The sequence below is a fragment of the Mus musculus genome, chromosome 5, assembly GCF_000001635.26.
Source record: "Mus musculus strain C57BL/6J chromosome 5, GRCm38.p6 C57BL/6J".
Lineage (NCBI taxonomy): Eukaryota > Metazoa > Chordata > Mammalia > Rodentia > Muridae > Mus > Mus musculus.
In genome coordinates this window covers 43,202,336-43,224,643 of record NC_000071.6, presented here as the reverse complement: position 1 = coordinate 43,224,643, position 22,308 = coordinate 43,202,336, and the positions used below count along the sequence as shown (strand labels likewise).

The 22,308-nt window shown below is 44.3% G+C and overlaps 1 protein-coding gene and 1 long non-coding RNA gene across 2 annotated transcripts in view; one reads left to right on the top strand and one right to left on the bottom strand.

Moving 5' to 3' along the window:
- Gm7854 (predicted gene 7854) overlaps positions 1 to 22,308 on the top strand; it is an 83,669-nt gene that overhangs the window by 10,711 nt on the left and 50,650 nt on the right. The window lies entirely within an intron of this gene.
- Gm46911 (predicted gene, 46911) lies at positions 8,947 to 13,782 on the bottom strand (the record flags this gene model as incomplete). The annotated part of the gene is made up of 2 exons (XM_017321204.2): positions 8,947 to 10,625; positions 11,796 to 13,782. Coding segments are annotated over 2 exons (2,337 nt in total), but the record flags the coding sequence as incomplete, so codon positions are not given.

The window sequence follows — 22,308 nt, the reverse complement described above, 5'->3', positions numbered from 1 at the left end:
TTTAGACTCTATATGGATGAAAGCATTGCATCTATTAGATTTGATTTTAATATCTGAGGAAACCCAGAAGATGGAAATTCCTGCTTATTTTGGAAGCTATGAATAGTCAATAAAAAGGAAGGACATACCACATGTTTAGCAGAGAGCATCGCTACCTGGCATTTGTACAAAGATTGATTATGCACAGTAGAGAGAAAACATTCTGAGCAAAGACTGATGCTGGACCTTGTCCTGGTGAATGTGTGTCCTCATCACTGTCAACTCCAGTTTACTCCCCACCTCTCCTGTGGAATCCTAGAGGGCCCTTCAGGAACGTCTGAAGGCACCTATTGGACATCTAAAATTCTTTTATACTCGTGAATCATTCTAAATATGAAGACTATAACCTATAACAATAAGAAATGACTGATTTTCAAGAAGGATAACAGCAAGCTTATATAGAAAAATCATGTAGCTATTTTCATAATGACATAAATTGTATATAGGAGCATTTCGTTGTTTCTGAAGTCTGTGTTTAGCTCATATCCAAAGCAGTGTTGTGGATTGTCCAGTGGATGTAGAACCAAAAATACAACTCAATTACCATACACTCTATTACTTATACATTTGGTAATAAATGACAAACCTCAGGGTTGTCATCGGGAGGGTAGTAACAATCTCAACTGAAATGGGGATAATTATGAATATTTAAATAAAGAATGGTCTATAGTATCTGACAAGTCTAAATGTTCACATAAGAGAACCAAAGAAAACGACATATGTATCATCTGCCATGTAGTTTGGGGGGGGGGGAGGAGGGTCTAGAAAGCTACCTGGGTGAGCACAATGGTAGGAAACTGAGAAATGAAAATAAAAACAGTCACTAAACAGCATGCGGGTAAATGGCGATCTTGGTAGCAGTGCAACTACTGTAAATGGTTGAAGGATAAGTCCAAATGAAAACAGACACTAAATTCTTCAGATATTCCAAAATCAAGGAAAACAATTTGGAAAGTTAAATATATCAATGCAATGCTTAATCCAATCAGTGATGTAAGGAGGGGAAATTTTATCTATAAAGCCAGATGCAGTCCAGTGGCAGTGATGTCACCTATATGGTGTTACTGGTTAATCTAGGCCGGTTAACCATTATCTGTCTCTCATAAATAACAGAGGAAAAACGTGTGAAAATGCTTCATATAGATAGAACATAGGTCCTTAAAGTAGGAAACTTCTACACGATCATAGTTTGCTAGATATATAATACAAATCACAAGCTGAACCACATATGTAATGCAAAATTTTCTAGTAACAGCATTTTTAATGTTGTGTTATGTTTTGTTAGTCTTGTATATAAAATATTATTATACAATGGCTATACAAGTTATCACTTCTTCATTGTTCCTAAGTCTGTGGAGATGAGTGTGGGCTACTAAATCACCATGTGGTAACAGTATGTTTTGTTTGTTTGTTTGTTTTGTTTTGTTTTGTTTTGTTTTGTTTTTTGGTTTCTCGAGACAGTGTTTCCCTGTGTAGCCTGGCTGTTCTGGAACTCACTCTGTAGACCAGGCTGGCCTCGAACTCAGAAATCTGCCTGCCTCTGCCTCCCGAGTGCTGGAATTAAAAGCGTGCACCACCACTGCCCGGCCACAGTATGTTTTAGATTTGAAACCAACCTTGTTTTCCTGGGATAAATCCCATTTGGTCATTAGATTTAAACTGCTATATTTTGTTGGGGATCCTTGTACCTAATTATGAGAGTTCTTCTGATAAAGACAGTGTTAAGTGGTTGTGTCATTAGGCAGCCTAGTTGTTTAACCATCAAAGCGTATATCTACACAAACTGAAGATGTCCACACTGTTGCTATGTGACACAGCCTTATGGGATCACTGTTGTACATACACAGTGTCTGAAATATCATTACAGACCACATGAATGTACACTCATAAGAACACTGAGTTGTTATAGTGTTTTTATCTTGTGATGTTTTAGTCTGATTGTAGTATCAGGGATATAATACTGACCTCAAAGAATGAGAAGTATTACCATTTTGTAATTTATTTATAAGAATGTTTGAAACATTAATCACCATCCTTAAAGTTTGTGGTAAGATTCAGCAGTTAAGCTACACAGGACAGGGCTCTTCTCAACAAAATATTTTAATTGCTTTATGTCATTTCCTGTTTGTCTTTTATTATTGTACTCATTAGGGAAAATGAACCATGGATGTTTCCAAATATTGTCAAATATCTATTTGTACCTTAAATTATGAATTTCAGTTCACTTTTTTGAAGACTGCTTTAGTTTTGCTTCTCAGTGTACTGACCCATTTGCTTTAGGTCTTTTGTCTGTAGTAACAAAACTTGTCTTAAGTATATTTTATTCAATACTAATAGGGCCAGTTTAGTTCTTTCAGGTTCTATTTTATATGGATTCTGTCTTCTGTTCCTTAATTATCTACTTTTATCTTTGAGGCTGAAGTGCCCATTGAAGATGCCATAGAAGTGAAGCATCATTGCTCTATTTTGACATCTTCTACCTTCTGAATAAAAAGGATCTCATTTTTTTTCTATGAGAGGAATGATAATAGCCATCATTTCATAGATTATACATATATTACTGTTCACAAATTAGTTATGAAGACTGCCATAATAACATACCACTTTCTTTGTATAATAAGTAAAATGTAGCATTTCATTAGATCTGTATTATTTTAATTTGTGTATTCTTTACAGTCTGTCAGAATTCATTTCTAACCTATTTGTCAATATTTTATGTTTCTTGCAATACAAATTAATATGTTTTTAAATTGAAATTCCCGAAGTTTTCTGGAAGAAAGTGTGATCTCTCTGTTTTCATACTCATACATATGGTATTCATGAAGTGTCCTAAATACACACACACACACACACACACACACACACAGAGAGAGAGAGAGAGAGAGAGAGAGAGAGAGGTATGAGGTATGAGGTATAAGTGAAGTCAAGGAAAAATAAGGAATATTTAAAATTTCCAAGTTTTACAAAGGACCAGTTTCCTATTTTTAACAGGTTCTCATGGAAACCAAATAGTTATAGGTCATTGGATACCTTTCAAAAGATCCATTAAGTTCATTTAACATAACAATGTCACTATAAAGAGAAAATGATATGTTTTGCAGCACTTTCAACTTATATTTTTAGATGACATAAAGTGCATAATATGTTTGAAAGTATTTAACTACACAACTTTTTAAAATATCTAAAATTTTCTCAGGTAATTTGTAAGGAAAATACTCAAAAGTCATAGAAAATAAAGGCAATTCAAATATCTAGTTGTCTTCTTTATTCCTTGTTTTATTTTCAAACTCTATCACTCTTCCATAATTGAACAAATGAATGAATGAATGAGATGCTGTGAATGGTGTCAATACATTATGTACTTGATAGCTAAGGGAAGAACAACCCTGGAACCATGTTTTTCCCTGGCTTGGCTAGCTCATTATTGGTTGGTTGGTGGAGAAAACTAGGTCTTGGTGGCTATGGGGAAGGGAAAAGGAACCACTCATATCTATAGTTCTTCCTACAGAAGACAGTCATAGGTAGCTAGTTTTAATTTTGTAAGACCTCAAAAAATAAAGAAAAGACTAAGCCAAGAGTACCTAAGGGAGCTCCACATGGTGTTAAGGTTCATTCATAGCAATATTTAAGTTCTACAAGCATTTCTTCACTGTCTTCTTGCCTGGTACTCTGCTAGGCACCGATTGTACAAAAGTTAAGGAAGGGTGTATGTCTTAACTAGTTAGCTGTTGTTTTTGTCAACTTGTCACAAGCTAGGGTTTCCTGAGAGGAGGAGATTTTAATTAAGAAAGTACCTCAACTTATTGGCCTGTGGTGCATTTTCTTGATCAATGATTGATGCAGGGAGGGCCTACCCTACTCTGGGTGATGTCACTTCTGGGTATGTGATCCTCCCCAAGTTACTTTAATTATGGTGTTTATCCCATAGATAAAATTCCTAACACACACACAGTGTTTAAGAAATACACTTCAAAAATATCTTTAGTGAAGTAGAAGGAATATATTTTACTGAGGATAAATTATTTGAAATTACTACTATTTATTTTGATTTTGGTTTGCTTTGTTTTGATTTTTTTTGAGACTGTCTCTCTACTTAGCACTGACTGTCCTGAAACTCACTATGTAGATAGAGCAGGCTGTCGTCAAACTCAGCCTCTGCCTCCAGAGTGCTGGGATTAAAGGTGTGTGCCAGCTATTTGTTCATTTTGACCTAACCAAAAAAACTTATTCATATGGCTTTACCTAAGAAAATGTTAATACAGGTAAGAGACAGTGATTCTGGAGAGATTCATTAACCAATGAAAATGACTCAGAGCCAGCAGCCATTGAGCCCATTGGGGAAGGACAAGGAAAAGTGAGTAGGTAGATAGTGACAGATAAGGACCGGGTTAGTAACTGTATCAACTGGAGTGAGACTAGGGAGAAAGGCAAGGTGTAGGTGGACTTTGGAAAGAAACCTTAAGCTTTTCTGTATAGATATCTAAGAGATGTGGATGAGGGTAGAAAGGGGCCTGAGGCTTTTGGGGAAAGTTCTGTCAGATCAAAAAGACATAGTTGAGCAGGCAAGTTAGGCTGCTGGAGGTTTTCTGAGGCTGGGGTACTCTGAATGCATGCACACAGGCTGGGAAGTAGAGCAGAACGTTCCACACAGGCAAAGGACTACTTCTGAGGGATTAGTTGAAAGCCGTAGAGGTTAGAGAGAGAAGGTTCTCATATAGTATCCTCAGTGGTCCTTGTTGGATCACACACCAGATTTCAAGGAGGGTTGCTGAGGTTCTAGACTTCATGCTCAGTGCCACACAGGTATATCTCCACTCTGTCCTTCATCATGGCTCAAAGTGTGGGTGCTGTTGTTATCTGGATCCTGAACCTGCTCAAGGTCACAACTGAACCTAAATATAAGTGTATGTCATGGGATACCAAAGACTACCAGGCAACTATGTAATAAGTTTAATTCGATGGATGAGTCAGAGTGACTTCCACTTGGTACTCTGCAGCTTAGAATTACTTTTTTAAAGACATTGATGCCTTCCAAGTGACTTCATTAGCTGGAACAAGAGGCAACATTGATAACCATGTTTGGTTAATGACAGCTGGAATTAAGTGAACTCACATAAAGACACATGGTTTCAGCCTGGTCTACAGAGTGAGTTCCAGGACAGCCAGGGCTACACAGAGAAACCCTGTCTCGAAAAAAAAAAAAACAAAAAAAAAACAAAAAAAACAACAACAACAACAAAAAAAAGACACACAGTTTATATGTGGCCAATCCACCATCTTTGGAGTTACAGCTCAGTGACCCTGTGACAATTCAGTCTTGTCACTTCTGTTGTATCTTCTTTGGGCCATGGGCTGGGGGAGAAGCTCCTGAGCAGAGCTATGGAAAAGCTTTGGCCCAGCAAACACATTTCCTCAGTTCTTAGCTTTATGCTGGTAAGACTCTAAGTGCCCTGTCAAACTCACTTGTGAATTCTAACATGGTCTCTTTTATTAATAATCAAGAACACTCAAAATTCAGGCCCAACCTACATGGAAAAAAAATGATTGGGTTTTGTTTTTTTCTTTTTAATTGTACCTGTAAACAGAAGATAGTGTATTAACTGGTTATTCATTCATTCTTGCTGGGGACATAGCCTGGAATGCCTCTCTAGGCACAATGCCAGGGGTCAGTCTGCAGCTCGCAGGCCTCAGCCTGAAACCCTCTGTAGTTCATTTACTGGAGTGGATAAGCTGTGGCATCTTAATAGGGAAATGGAAATGAGAAAGACAGGTTCTGCACTTCTGTAGAAATTTAATCTAACCCACAACCACTCACAGGCTTTTCGTTGATAGGAGAGCCTCACGAAAGATTTTAAAAGGGACCAAAAATGAGATTGATAATAAGCCCTCCCCCACTTTGTGTTCACCTAATTCTTGTGTAGAAAAAAAAATCCTGTAAGTAGATCTAGCATTGGTTGAAACGTATGCATCTTAGGAAGGACTGTTTTGAAGATTTCTCAGACATTATGCAAGGTTGGCGTGTCTGCCAAGTTTCTCCATTGCTGATAGAGAGCATGAAGCCGCTGATACTGCAGAGGATTCAAGGAAGAGGAAGGTCCTGTTCTGTAAGTTTAGCTTTGTTTGTTCATGTAGAAGGAGAAATTATATACCCCGTGTGGCCAGTATACCTTGTCCTTTCCCGTCTAAGTAAGATAGGGCTGTTGGAACTAAGGCACTTTACTAATGCTGGAGTAAAAGAGGAAGGAGTAAAGAAAATTAAAGGAAAGTCAGCAAATTTTGCCAGCTGAGCTAACAATTTGTAGTAATGTAAAAGGTTGACTTCCTTTGTTCTGTCTTCAAGGCACTTAGCCCACTTTGCAAGTCACTGTGACTAATTCTGTGGCAGTCCTCACTTCACAGAGGCAATTGGGGATGGGGGAGTGGACTTAGAGCTCACAAAGGGTCCTCAGAGCTCCAACCCTCACTCCCTAGTGCTAGAACCCCAAACTGGTAAGGCGTTGTGTGATGGCTATTCCCAGTTGTCAACTTGACTATATATGGAATGAACTACAATCCAGAAATGAAGGGCACACCCGCGACCCAGATCTTGAGCCTGGAAGACATGTGCTTTTACTGGGATGATCCGTGCTTTTGATCCAGATCTTGAGGTACAGTGGCCCTGAAAAGCTTTGGCTCAGGCAAGGTGATCCACGCCTTTAACCCCAGGACACAGAGACAAGCAGATCCCCCAAGTCAATGAAGTTAAATTAGTCAACTCCATAAAGGACTCTGATGATGAAATAAATATTTACAATAAAGTTCCTGAAATATATAGTTCGGTAACCGAGCTCTTGCCTACTAGCAAGTGCAAGCTGTGACTTTGACCCCAGCACGGTGAAAAGAAAAGTAAATAAACAAAACAGAGGTCCCTGGGCAGAGGTCAGGGGATAGATAAGTAGGTAGGTACAAACAAAAGACTGACTTAATTCCAGCCTCCGGGGGTGGGGGAGGGGGAGCAAACAGGAGGGTGTGGTGGGACAGAAAGGAGAACAGCTTGAATGGAACTCAGGTATGAGGAAGGTCATTCAAGCAGGCTGGAGATGAGGAAGGTGTGCCAGAAAAGAGAGGGATTCATCCCTGAAGATCCACCTCCAGGAAAAACAATTCAACATAGCATCTCATTTCTTTGTGCTCATCATAATTTTAAAATTTCCTTCAACCTGTTATACAGCACCTGAGACTGAGGTTTTCACAAATACTATATACCTTTCCTGATGTAACTCATACTCTCTTATACCGCATCCTGGAAAAATCAGCATGCAATCTTAGGCTACAAGAGATAGATACATTGTTGAAAGTTTGTTGACTACTTGTTTAATTGGCATCACATTATACGTATATAATTTACAATATACAAATACGATATGCCTACATATTATTACATGTACTACTTATTATGGGTTAGCACTAGTTGCTGGTTATGCAATAGAATCCCACTGGATGCTTATCAAGTTTGTTATCAAGCCCACTTTAAGAAATTTTAATTTAGGTTATTTGGGTGGAGCTTGAACATCAGTTTTTCAAAAGCTGCATAGAAGATTATAATATTTATTGAGCCTGAGAAACACACATACACACACATAATGAAAGACCCCCCAGGTGGGCAGTCAATCAATCTGAGGAGACCCTCCCAAGGATCAGCGAGTCCACGATTCGGATGTAAACAGCAAGAGGCTTTATTGGGAACACGGGTACCCGGGCGACTCAGTCTATCGGAGGACTGGCGCGCCGAGTGTGGAGTTTTTACCCTTTTTATAGGGCTAGGGCTGGGGAGCAAAAAGCGCGGTTACAGAAGCGAGAAGCGAGCTGGTTGGTTAGTTCGAATAAGGTTTGGGGTACTTCCCGGTCATTTGGGGAAACTGAGGTGGGACTTTTTAGATCTAAACAATGTCTATTTTCAAGAAATGGGTAGGGGAGGGGTACAAGGAAAGAGTCTAATGAAGGTTCAGCAATGGGCACATATCTGGTCAGAACATTGGCAGACACACAGGTTCAAGGAGTGACCAGAGCACTGTGCACCTCTATTTTTCTAAATCAGTGAAGCTAGTTCTGCTAACACTGACGTCTATCGGGGCTTCTGTGTCTGTTGCTGGTTCCGCTTTATCTGAGAACCATCTGTTCTTGGCCCTGAGCCGGGGCCCAGGTGCTTGACCACCGATATCCTGTTCGGCCCCTGTCCCAGTGCTATTCAGCCTTGATCTTTAACTGTTAATCTATAACTGAACTTCTTTGTAACTTTTGAGAACCCAGCTCTGGTACTTTTTTATGCCTTGCAAAATGGCGTTACTGCAGCTAGCTTGCTAAGCCTTATGGTGGGGTCTTTTATTCCCCCCTCTTTCTGGAAACTGAATAAAATCTTTTATTCACGTGATTCCACTTTTTCTGGACCTATTGATTTGAGTTGGTGATACTGTTGGGTCAGAACCAGGGCCTGCACCACCGAAATTCTGTCTTTTACAAACTGGACCAAGCGGTTGAGAATACAGGGTCCGAAGAGTAGGATTAATAAGAGTATTATCAAGGGGCCCATAATGGTGGATATCAAGGTCGTGAACCATGGGGACCTGTTAAACAGTCCCTCAAACCACCCTTGTCCTGATTCGAACAATTTTTGTCTCTGGTTTAACCTTTCTCTTAGCTTTGCCATGCTATCTCTCACTACGCCAGTGTGGTCCGCGTAGAAACAGCATTCTTCTTTTAGGGCAGCACATAATCCTCCTTCTTTTAGGAACAGTAGATCTAATCCTCTCCGGTTCTGTAGGACCACCTCAGACAACGAGGTCAGAGACTTTTCTAGGGCACTGACTGATTTTTCTAAGGCCCCAAGGTCTGTATGTATGGCTGCCTGGAGCTGCTCGAATTGCTTGGTGGCCACTAGGGCTGTAGTCCCTGTTCCTACTCCTGCAGCTATGCCGCCCATAGTAAGTCCTCCCAACAGCAGGGCCAGAGTTAATGACACCGGCTCTCTTTTATATTTGGTTTTTCTTTCAAACTGGCCATAAACATAACCAGGGGAGTGGTAGGTCACCTTTGGCCAGAGCTCAACCAGGACACAGTAATCGGTGGTGAGGTTGAGTACAGTAGTAGATAGGCAGGGAGTGAGCCCGGTGTTGCAAGCCCAAATGGTCCCGGCGGGAGCAGCCAGATAGTAGGACCCGTCGCTTGTATTCTGGGTGGTATTACACAGGGCCTGATGGGTTTTGGGAACTGCTCCTACGCAGAGTCCCTGTCCGGTTACTTCGGACAGGGTCAGCTTGTGTTGGGAGGCCACGGAGCAGTTAGCTGGGGCAGAGGTATGGTTGGAGTAGGTACCTAGGACGGCAACCCCTTCGTAATAGGGGGGTCCCGATACCAGACACAACCAGCACTCTTGGGTTTTGTCAGGACTGGTGAGGTTGAGTGCTTGGTAGGCTCCATCTACCAGGTTCAGCAGTCTGTCTCCCGTCCCAGGTTGTATAGAGGCTGCGCCTGTAGGGGAAGGCTGAGGAGGCCTGGGGAGCATGATCTGCACGGGTCGGGAGGGGGGTAACTGGTCAGTGATCACGGGATTAGGCCCAATGGGGATGCGGGGCCCTATATTGAGGACCTGGCGGGTCAAAGAGAACCGGGTCACCGGGTCGGTTCCTGTGGATCGGTACAGTCTTAGTCCCCATACTTTGGGGCCATCCCAGCTGGCCTTTTTACCCGCGTCAGTGAATTCTAGGACTAGGGGATTGCATCGACCCCCCGGTGTGGCACCCTGGATGCCACTGGAGACCGCTGAGGAATCATAACAGGGGCCCTGATTCCGAGGGGTGTTTCCTCGCTTAAGGGAAATTAGGTCCCATGATGATGATGGCTTCCAGTATGCCTGTCCAGTGGTCTCACAGCCCCATTTGCCACAGTAGCCCTCTCTCGGGCCTCCACACCCTGTTGGTACAGTATGCCCGGGGCAAACATAGAAGTCAAATGTTCTTGCCCTTTTTCTTCCCCCGGGAGTGCGACACCCGAGTCCAGTCTCATCCCAGTCGTCCCCTATTAAATCGCACAAGTCAAAGTACAGTTTGGGAAAGGCATCGGTCATTGTCCCCAGGAGGGAGGTAGCATTAGCTGTTTGTCCTGTCATTAAGTTGGTAACTCTCCAAGTAACATTGAAGACCTGATGAGGGCTGTCATGTGGTACTGATACTCCTGCCCTTATTAAGATCCCCAGGACTATCAGGGGGGCCCACGGGTTAATCTTATCTTTAAGGGGTTTTGAGAACGCTGGACCTTCCATGTCGGTCCTGATGCTGTTCCGGCCGGAGGGGTTGTCGCCGCTTTTACGTGAGCGGCGTGGATCCACGCAGCGATGCCGTCTACTTTGAGAGCGGTGGGGGTGGTCAGCAGGACGGTGTAGGGTCCTTTCCAGCGAGGTTCCAAGTTCTTAGTCTGGTGCCGGCGTACCCACACGGTGTCGCCGACACGGAAGGGGTGTGGTATCACAGGCTGGTCTTGTTGGTCCTGATAGGCAGCGGCCAGAGGCTTCCAGACCTCTCGTTGTACTGCTTGGAGGGCCTGTAAGTGAGCTTGGAGAGAGGGGCTATTAGTAAACTTTGACATTTCAGGATCATGGAAATTAACAAGGGGCGGGGGCGCCCCATACAGGATTTCATACGGAGTGAGTCCATGGGGGCCCGGAGTGTTGCGGGCTCGGTAGAGGGCCAAGGGAAGTAGGAGTACCCAGTCTCTAGTGCCAGTTGCAAGCGTTAATTTGGTCAAAGTCTCCTTGATTGTCCTATTTATTCTTTCTACCTGACCTGAACTCTGGGGTCTGTAAGCACAATGTAGTTTCCAATCAATCCCCAGTAGCTTGGCCACCGACTGACTTACCTGGGAGACGAAGGCAGGCCCATTATCAGTCCCCAATACTTGGGGCATTCCAAACCTTGGAAATATTTCTTCTAGAAGCTTTTTGGTCACAACTTTGGCAGTCTCATGCTTGGTTGGGAAGGCTTCCACCCAGCCAGAGAACGTGTCCACAAACACCAGAAGATACTTATGCCCATACAGTCCGGGCCTTACTTCAGTAAAGTCAATTTCCCAATGGGTGCCTGGTCGATGTCCTCTTACTCGCACCCCGGGACCGACCTTAGCTTTACTGGCATTTACTTGGACACAGGCTTGGCATGATTCCGCCACCTCGTGGAGGATCTTATCTTTATTTAGCATGTAATAGGGGCTTTCTTTTCTGTCTAGAAGTGCCCTCATCTTCTGATAGCTAAGGTGGGTGAGCTGGTGAAGGAAGTCTAATAATTTAAAGGTGAACTGGTCAGGCATCACAGGTTTACCTTGCAGGACCCAATATTTTTTCTCTCTATCATATGTGGCTCCCAACTCTCGTAGGTTCTTTATATCTGTTTCAGTATAATGGAAGAAGTCTGGAGTGTACGGGGTTGAGGTCTCTATGAGAAGTGAGGAGGCCTTTGTGTCAGTCCCCATGGCTGCTTCCCGGGCTGCCTGGTCCGCCATTCGGTTGCCTTTAGCTTCAGCACTATTGCCTTTCTGATGTCCTGGGCAGTGAATTATACTGAGTCTTTTGGGCAGAAAGAGAGCTTTCAGTAAGGCCAAGATTTCGCCCTTGTTCTTGATCTCCTTGCCTTCTGAGGTGAGCAACCCACGTCTCCTATATATTTCTCCATGGACATGGGCGGTAGCAAAGGCATAGCGGCTATCAGTATAAACATTTAGCTTCTTACCTTCTGCCATCTTTAGGGCCTGGGTGAGTGCTATTAGTTCAGCTCGCTGGGCGGATGTCCCGGCTGGCAACGCCTTGGCCCAGATTACCTCGGTCTCGGTGGTCACCGCTGCTCCAGCCTTACGTTGCCCCTCCTGCAGGAAGCTGCTTCCATCTGTATACCAGGTGTGGTCGGCATTTGGGAGGGGCTGGTCCGTGAGGTCCGGTCTGGTGCCGTGTGTCTCAGCCAAGATCTCGAGGCAGTCGTGGGGGGTCTCTTTTCCCGGCAAGGGGAGCAACGTGGCCGGGTTTAAGGCTACCACCGGTCCGAACTGAACTCGGTCCGTATCTAGGAGCATTGCCTGATAGTGGGTCATGCGAGCATTGGATAGCCAGCGGTCAGGGGGTTGTTTGACCAGTGCTTCTACCGCATGGGGGGCCAGAATGACTAGCGGCTGTCCCATAGTTAGCTTGCCTGCATCCTTTGTCAGAACGGCAATGGCTGCTACCATCCGTAGGCAAGGGGGCCACCCAGCTGCCACTGGGTCTAGCTTTTTGGACAGGTAGGCCACCGGCCGACGCCAAGGTCCCAGTTTTTGCGTTAGGACGCCTTTGGCGTAGCCCTGCTTCTCGTCGACAAAGAGTTCAAAGGGCTTAGTCAAATCTGGCAACCCCAGGGCTGGGGCAGTTAGAAGAGCCTGTTTGATTTCTTGATAGGCCTTTTGCTGGTCTGGGCCCCAATTAAACAGAGTCCCCGTTTTGGTGAGAGGGTACAAGGGGGCTGCCATTTCTGCAAACCCAGGGATCCAGAGGCGACAGAAGCCTGCCGTCCCTAGGAACTCTCTTAGTTGTCGAGGGGTCTTCGGAATAGGCAGCCCCATCACAGTCTCTTTTCTGGCCTCAGTCAGCCATCTCTGACCCTCTTTTAGAAGATACCCCAGATACTTGACCTGTTTCTGGCAAATTTGGGCTTTCTTGGCCGAGGCCCGATACCCGAGGTCCCCTAGGGTTTGTAACAGGGCCCGAGTACCTTGTTGGCAGTCGAGCTCAGAAGTGGCGGCCAGCAGTAAGTCATCCACGTACTGTAGCAGGATCAAGTCTGGGTGCTGGATCCGGAAGCCTGCTAGGTCTCTGTGCAGTGCCTCATCAAACAGGGTGGGACTGTTTTTGAAACCCTGTGGGAGTCTGGTCCAGGTTAATTGTCCTGAGATTCCCATCTCTGGGTCTCTCCACTCAAAGGCGAAGAGAGGCTGACTGGTGGGGTGGAGTCTTAGGCAGAAAAAGGCATCCTTTAAGTCAAGCACAGTGTACCACTGGTGGGACGGTGGGAGCCCGCTCAAGAGGTTGTAAGGGTTGGGCACGGTGGGGTGGATGTCTTCCACCCGCTTGTTGACTTCTCTCAGATCTTGGACAGGCCTGTAATCATTAGTCCCTGGTTTCTTAACGGGTAGCAGGGGCGTGTTCCAGGGGGACTGGCAGGGTACCAGTATTCCCTGGTCCAACAGTCTCTGTATGTGGGGCTTGATCCCCAGTCTGGCTTCTTGTGACATGGGGTATTGTTTTATGGACACGGGGGTAGAGGTTGCCTTCAGAGGTATGATCAGAGGAGCTTGGCGAACTGCCAGTCCCATGCCCCCGGTTTCCGCCCAGGCCTGGGGAAAATCAGAAAGCCATGTGGACCCTAGAGAAACATCCGGCTCTTTTGAGGTCTCATGTAGCCGATACTCATCTTCTATGTTTAGGGTCAGCACTTGCAGGGGCTGTCCCATTGGTCCCACAACCTGAGCTCCTGATCCCTCAAAGTGGATTTGGGCTTTTAGTTTAGTCAGCAAATCTCTTCCTAGCAGAGGATAGGGGCAGTCTGGTACATGGAGGAAAGAGTGGGTGACCTTACCGGTAGCTAGATGCACTTTGCGATCCGTGGTCCAGCGATACCGCTTTCCTCCAGTAGCCCCTTGGACCCAGGCAGACTTGTCACTTAGGGGTCCAGGATTTTGGGTCAGCACGGAGTGTTGGGCCCCAGTATCTACCAGGAAGGTGACGGGTTGCCCCCCGACTTTGAGGGTTATCCTGGGTTCAGGGGGGGGCTCCTGACCCTGACCTCCCTAGTCACCTAAGGTCAGGAGGGAGGTCTGGGGCCTCGGTCCTCGGGGCCCTCGTGGCTTCTTTGGGCAGTCTTTAGCCCAGTGTCCCTTTTCTTTGCAGTAGGCGCATTGATCCTTATCAAGTTGGGGCCTCTTCCGCTCTCCCCCCTGTCTATCCTGTCTCTGACCAATAACTACAGTGGCCAAGAGCTTGCTCATCTCTCTATGTCTTCTGCGGTCCCTTTCTTTCTCTTTCTGCTCATCCTCTGCCCTACGGCGTTCTTCTCTTTCCTCTGTTTCTCTCCTGATACGTTCCTCTCTTTCTTCCGGGGTTTCTCGTTTATTAAAGATCTTTTCAGCTTCCCTCACTAAGTCTCCTAAGGTCTTGCTCTTTAAATCTTTTAACCGCTCTAACTTTCGCCCGATATCCGGGGCAGACTGCCAGATGAATGACATAGACACATTGGTTTCTTGCCCTGGGTCCTCAGGGTCATAAGGAGTGTACCTGCGATAGGCCTCCTTGAGTCTCTCTAAAAAGGCTGAGGGAGACTCATTAGGTCCCTGGGTTATCCCTTTTACCTTGGCCAAATTGGTGGGGCTTCTGCCCGCGTTTTGGAGACCCGCTAAGAGCAACTGGCGATAGAGGACTAGGTGGTTCCTACCTTCTGTAGTGGTGTAATCCCAATCAGGGCGCTCAAGGGGAAAGGCAGCATTGATTTCATTAGGCAACTGAGTGGGGCGTCCATCATTGCCCCGGACTGCCTTTCTAGCCTCTAGGAGCACCCGCTGCTTTTCTTCTCCGGTCAGCAGGGTCCCCAACAACTGCTGACAGTCGTCCCAGGTGGGCTGGTGGGTGATGAGGACGGACTCAATCAAGGCCGTCAATTTACCTGGATCTTCAGAAAAGGAAGGGTTATTATTTTTCCAATTATATAAGTCAGAGGAGGAAAACGGCCAGTACTGAAGCTGGCCATCTCCCCCCATACGGAGTGGGAATGCCTGGGAGGAGGTGGAGTCCGCTGCGGGAGGGTCTCTCCTTCCCCGCAGTCGAGACGCCATGGGAGAAGGGGGGGAAACCTCGGAGGTGGTGGCCGCCTCTTCTTCATCGTTCTCTCTGGCAGAGGAGGAAGGTTGTGCTCCGTACGGCGGGGGGTCCTCTGTGAGAAGGTCAATGAGAGGTCCGCCGCTATCAGGGAGAACCTGGGGCTTAGGAGGTTTGGACTTTATAGAGGGGGTAAGGGCAGGGTAAAGGGCAGATCGGGACGGAGGTTGCGCAGAAGGACCGGGCGGGAGGACGGGAGCTGTCGGCAAGGGAGGAGGTTTAGGAGAAACAAACGGTTTGACCCACGGAGGGGGGTCATAGGCAAGTGCCTCCCAGGTAACGATATATGGGACCTGATCCGGGTGTCCGTGGGGACCAGGACAAAACACTCTAGACTTAACCTGAGAGATAATACTTAAATTGAAAGTACCATCCTGAGGCCATCCTACATTGAAAGTTGGCCATTCGGCGGAACAGAAGGTAATCCAGCGCCTCTTCCTGACATCCACAGACTGGTTGGATGCAATGCGCTGGACATCTCCCCAGTGCTGCAAGGTTAGACTCAGAGGGGTAGTTACGGTCTGTCCCATGATCTTGAAAACACTTAAAGACAGAAAAAACTAACGAAGAACAAAAGAGCAATAAAACAAATCAGACGCGCAGCGCGGTTTCGGCGTAAAACCGAAAGCAAAAATCCAGACGGGGGCGGGAAGTGTCTCTGTCTCTCGTCCCCCAACAAAGCCACGTACAGTGGCGGAGCTCCAAAAAGTCCGACTCGGGTAGGTTAACTGATACAGAATGGGCCACAAAACGGGCCCCCGAGGCCGCTGGGACGTCTCCCAGGGGCTGCGGCCGGGAATACGAACTCGTCAGTTCTTCCGCGGAACCGCCAGATACAGATCTAGTTAGCCAACTAGTACAGACGCAGGCGCAAACATTAGATGCCGGCACAAACACGCACGGAGACAGAGACAGACACAAAACGACCGCTGGCCAGCTTACCTCCCGGCGGGGGTCGGTGGTCCCTGGGCAGGGGTCTCCTGATCTCGGTGGGACCTCCAAATGAAAGACCCCCCAGGTGGGCAGTCAATCAATCTGAGGAGACCCTCCCAAGGATCAGCGAGTCCACGATTCGGATGTAAACAGCAAGAGGCTTTATTGGGAACACGGGTACCCGGGCGACTCAGTCTATCGGAGGACTGGCGCGCCGAGTGTGGAGTTTTTACCCTTTTTATAGGGCTAGGGCTGGGGAGCAAAAAGCGCGGTTACAGAAGCGAGAAGCGAGCTGGTTGGTTAGTTCGAATAAGGTTTGGGGTACTTCCCGGTCATTTGGGGAAACTGAGGTGGGACTTTTTAGATCTAAACAATGTCTATTTTCAAGAAATGGGTAGGGGAGGGGTACAAGGAAAGAGTCTAATGAAGGTTCAGCAATGGGCACATATCTGGTCAGAACATTGGCAGACACACAGGTTCAAGGAGTGACCAGAGCACTGTGCACCTCTATTTTTCTAAATCAGTGAAGCTAGTTCTGCTAACACTGACGTCTATCGGGGCTTCTGTGTCTGTTGCTGGTTCCGCTTTATCTGAGAACCATCTGTTCTTGGCCCTGAGCCGGGGCCCAGGTGCTTGACCACCGATATCCTGTTCGGCCCCTGTCCCAGTGCTATTCAGCCTTGATCTTTAACTGTTAATCTATAACTGAACTTCTTTGTAACTTTTGAGAACCCAGCTCTGGTACTTTTTCATGCCTTGCAAAATGGCGTTACTGCAGCTAGCTTGCTAAGCCTTATGGTGGGGTCTTTTAATATATACATATATATGTATAATGTATTAGTTGCTTAATGTATTAAGCTACACATTATTCAAATATCGTAATCTTGTCTGACAGATAGGTTAAAATAATTCATGTTTTATATATGAAAAATTGAAAACTCAAGATTATATACTTTTTTCTCAAGACTATGTTGAATATGGAGAGAAAGCATCCATTTTCTTAACCACAATTCTCATGCCTACCACAGCATAAAAGTAAGTTATCATGTTCTCTTGAGAAGAAAATACTAGAAAATGAATTAAACATATAAGAATATTCATGCAAAAGATTAAACTTAGACTGTGTCAGAAACAAATCACAAGCAGCTACTTCTGATTCTAATGCTGTGTTTGTGTGTTTGTGCGCATGTGCATTTGTGTGTGTGTATATGATAGGTGTTTGTGTGCGTGTTTGTGTGTTTGAGTGTGGACACATACTGCCTGTCCATTTTTTTTTTTCATGTGGGACCTGGGGATTAAACTCACGTCGTCATACTTCTGTGGCAAGCTTTCTATCTACCGAGACATTTCCCCAGCCCCTACTTAATAATTTCTGAATACATTTAACTATGTGCTGAGAGACAGGCTTATACTTTTTGTGTGTCATTTCATGCTTCACACTGTATGACTACTGCATTTTTGTGTTTTGAACTCCTAACACCTGCAGGTTTAGCTTACAACTTCCTTCTGGGGTTGATGTTTGTTTTTTCCCCACCACTCAACTGATATTTTCACTCGAATGTTTCATAGGTACCTCAAAAGTAAAATGTCCAAAACGAAGCTCTCAGTTGCCCTCCGTTTTAATTCAGTCTTGCCCTTCTCAGTGAATGACTCTGTTCTTGTCCAGTTGAATATTAGAATGCTAGAACTCTTTTTTGATTGGTGTTTGTTTATTTGCTTGGTTGGTTGGTTGTTGTTGTTTTTCCCTTTAGAATGAACTTGTTGGGTTTTGCTCCAGGATGTGTTTCAGAACTCCTTCTTGCCTCTGCACTTCCTCTTCCAGCTCTGGATAGTCATCCTCCAATCTGTGTTGAAAAGACCTTGCTGCTGTCTTCCTCAGTGACTCTTCACTTCCACTCTTGCTCTCCTAGAGCTCCGAGTCCAACCCACAGTCAGCAATGTGTGCAGGCTCATTCTTACCTGCGTACAATCTGTTGATAACTTCCTTCCTGTAGCTTTAAGGATCTGCACGTTCTGTCATCATGCAACTCAACCTCTTAGTCCCTGTGCTTACCCACACCAGACTTTAGGTTTTCTGAGTAGTAACTGCTTCCCCACGATGTGGAGCTTTTCTCTGTGACTCTTGCTTCAACCCTTATGACTCTCCTCCCAACCGCAGGACGTGATCTTCATCAAGGCTTATCTAGGATATGACTTCCTTATGAAGATCTTTATGAACCATCCACTCCAAAACATTACCCTTCTAGGGAAATCCTCTATTTCTTTAATAATGTTCTTTTCACCAATAGTCAAGGTTTGTTTTTTATTTTATTGTCTGCCTACCTTGTTTGAACATGACATGTGTAGGCTGATATCAGTCCTTTTTGGACTTACTTTCAGTTGGTCCTGCATGTGCTTGTGGCACTGAAATGATTGTGATATGTGTATGTTCTATACTAAATAAATATAAACATCATGAAGCTTTTATCTTTAAAGAAAGAATGGTCTCCTTCTGATATGTCAAGAGAATAAGCTGCTATACTAATGATTCCTATACTATAGTTAATGCAGTAATAAAATCATTGATAAAAAGGTACAGAACCAAAATTCTGTTGCCAAAATTCTGCTATTAAGTATTCTTTAAAACAAAACAAACAAACAAAAAACAAACAACTTCCTGACTTCACAGAGAATGATAGAAAACCAAAGACCAAGGTAGTCAAGAAATGGAAGTAATATGATGTATTTAAACAAAGCTAGGGACCAGGGAGAGATTGCCAAAAACAAGTTTGAAGAACCTTGATAGGCTTAGTTGAAAGTCTTATGTATTACACAAGAGCACTGGGATTTTATCACACAGGGAGTAGGAAGATCTATAGAATAAAGAGGCTTTTAGCAGGAAAATGATAGAGTATACTTTGCATTTAAAATTGTTTTGTGGCCAGTGTGACATATAGCTTGATGAGGGTACTGTATAAATCAAGAACTCCAATTAGAAGGTTGTGGGAATGACCTAAGAGCATGATGCTAGCAAGACTTGTGATAAGGGATAGCCTTGAGGTGAAGGGGCTGAAGCAGGCCTTTGCTGTTAGTTCTTCCTGGACTGGGTCTGAGAGGCTACTACTGAATCCTGGTTCAGTTTGGGCTTGCATCCTCTCTTTACGGACTTTAGAGTGACTGTCCATATTGTCATGGACTTCAGACCTATGTTTTTAAGGAATATATATTTTAAAGAAACCCACTAAACTATAGTGTTTGCTATGAGGCTTAAAGGAAGAATTGGATGTAAAAACACTTGGCAAAGTGTTACAAATGGAAGCTATTTTTATTTCAAGTAAGTCAATTTAGTTCACAAAGAGAAAATTCATTTTCTAGTTTGTGAGCTCCCATAAGCAAACTCCCTAGGAAAAATGAATCACTCTTAGGACCGTAGCACTTTCTGTACTTCTATCCTAACACTTCCATTAATTATGAATTGTTTATGCATCAGCTTTGCTTCATGGCATATAAATCCTCTGGCGGCAGAGACAGTCTTATGAATCTTCACAACTTGGTTTTCGGTAGATAGTAAGTACTCAGAAAATGTTAATTGCATTATGTTAAGAGGAATGATTATTTAACAGGAGAGGAAAAGGGCAGGCAATAGGGAACCCGTGTGGGTTTCTAAGATAAAGTATAACAATAGGGACGACATCCGTGCAAAGATGGAAGAATGGAAAGTCCAAGTATCTAGCAGTTACTCAGTCTCACGCAGCAAGCAGGCAAAGGAGCAAGAGCAAGAGCTCCCTTCTTCCAATGTCCTTATATTGTCTCCAGCAGAAGGTGTAGCCCAGATTACAGGTGTGTTCCACCACACCTTTAATCCCAGATGAAAGGTGTAGTCCAGATTAAAGGTGTGTTCCTTAAACTCTGCGATTCAATCTTCTGGAATCCATAGCCACTATGGCTCAAGATCTCCAAACCAAGATCCAGATAAGGATCTCCAAGCCTCCAGATAAGGGTCACTGGTGAGCCTTCCAATTCTGGAGAGTGATTGGAGGCCACATATTTTCTTTTAGCCTAGAAGATATGTACAGAGATTTCTGTGTTACCCAAAGGCTGTCCTAGTTTGGTTTTAAGTAAATATTGAAGCAGAGGGAAAATGATTAATTTAGCTAATATTACTGAGTTTGGAAGGGATTGAGTCACGCAGGTTAAGCCTTGTTTAAAATAATTAAAAACAAGGAAGAACATCATACTCACTTTATATATTTAGAATCTGAATCTTGCAATAGTCATTTAAAATTATAAATAGTAAGGAAAAGATAGCATCGGCGGACCCATGAGTTGATACAGAATTACAGGGGTACGATTTTGTGCTTACGGAGTTTTGGGCTTCATAAAATTTAGAAAAATGTACAGAATGTACACATAGCCATGGTACCCATGAACTTACTGCAGCTGTGCTTATCTGCACAAAGTCTGTACAAGATTGGGCCAGTTAACATTTCATCCAACACGGGATAGAAGGCCTTAACTCCCCGAGGGGACTGTTAGCAGTTGACAGTTGTTGGAGGAGGGGTGTCCTTTTTTTTTCCAATAGTGTAGTCACTGATAAATTGCCCTTTTTCCAGGAAATAACCTCTCTCACACTGGGACAAAAGATTCTAGTGAAACTCAGTGAATCACATGCAACAAGTAGACACCTAAGGAGAAGGACAAGTTGAGGAGAAGCCATTTAATGTGTAGGAGGGGCATTAGAATGCGGAAGGGGAGCTGGGCGTGGTGGCACACTCCTTTAATCCCAGCACTCTGGAGGCAGAGGCTGGTGGGTCTCTGAGTTCAAGGCTGGCCTGGTTATTAGAGTGAATTCCAGGACAGCCAGGACAACTAAGGCTACACAAAGAAACCCAGTCTTGGAAAAAAAAAAGTTTGGGGAATGAAAATTAAATGTGTGAAACTATCAATAAAAATGTTTTAAAATTGTTATGGGAAAGCAGTTTCTAAAATTTATAGACTTAAGACTAATAAGTGTACACACACACACATACACACACACTTTGGGATGATTTGGATTATGTTGGCCTGGTTCAAAAGGTTTCAGAGGGGAATATTAGCAAGTAGCTCAGAGACATTCTTGTGATATTTTGGCAATGAACATGAATGCCTTTTGCTCCTGCCCTAAAAATCTCCCTGAATCTAAATTGAAGAGTTTTGGATTTAATGTTATTGGCAGAGGAGATTTCAAGACAGCCTAAGGTGGTAACTTTTTAAGATGGTGGTTATACTGATCAGTTTTATGCAGATCTACAATGAAAAGGAGCAAACTATCTCAAGAAGAAATATGAAATGCACAATTGAGGAGAAAATGAGCACTAGGAAGTATTCTGTTGGAGCCAAGTCCAGTCAGTGATAAGGAAAGGCCTAATTCAAAATGCAACAAAGGGAATGGTGATCCACACCCCCCCCCCCACACACACACACAAGATCACACCCATCTCATTTTGCCACTTGTGAAAGAGAGTTAAAGGAAAGCTGAGGGCTCAAAGAAAACCATCAACAATGAAACACTTACATGAATGCAAATCAAGGAGCCACCCAGGTTCCAGCCTCAGCAGGCAGAAGAACTTAGCAGGTTCAGCCAAAGTGGCTCTGGCTTTAGAGACAAGGATGCAGGCAAGGGAGTTACAAAATCTTCCTCAGTTAAGGAAAGCTGCTGAAACCAATTGTGTCAGGGCAGTCCCTGCATGGAGAAGCTATTGCTTGAAGAGGAGCTGTAGCCTGGGTTCTGTTGAAGATTTTAGGATGTTGGAGATGCCAGAATCTGGGATATCTGCAAGGAGAGCTATAGAGCAGCAGTAGAATCAGCCCAAGACGAAGAAATGTGCGTCACGCAGTCAACAGAGCCAAAGGAGCTGAAGATCTAAAGAGTGCTTTGACATCAGACATGGAGATACAGAATTTGCAGTTTGCTCTGTTGGGTTCTGGTATTGCTTTGGTCCAGTATTTCCTCACAATGCTCCCTTTCCTCCTTTGTGGAATGTTAATATATATTCTGTGCCACTGTATGTTGGAGGAATGTGATCTGCTTTTTTATTTTGATTTTACAGGGGTTTAAGATGCAAAAGATTGTCTTGAGTCTCAGAAGAGACTTTGGGCTTTTAAACAGCATTGAGACTGTGAAAGACTATGGAGGACTAAACACATTTTGTACTATGATATGGCTACAAGTCTATGGGGAACATGGAGTCAAATGTGGTAGTTTGAATGGAAATGGCTCCTATTGGGTTATATATTTGAATGCTTGGTCCCTAGTTGATAAACTGCTTGGCAAGGATTAAAATTAAATTTAAATTTAAAATTAAATTAAAATTAAAATTACAATTGAGGTGTGTCACTGGAGATTGGTCTTGAGGTTTGAAAAGTCCATGACAAGCCTAGTCTGTCTGTCTGTCTCT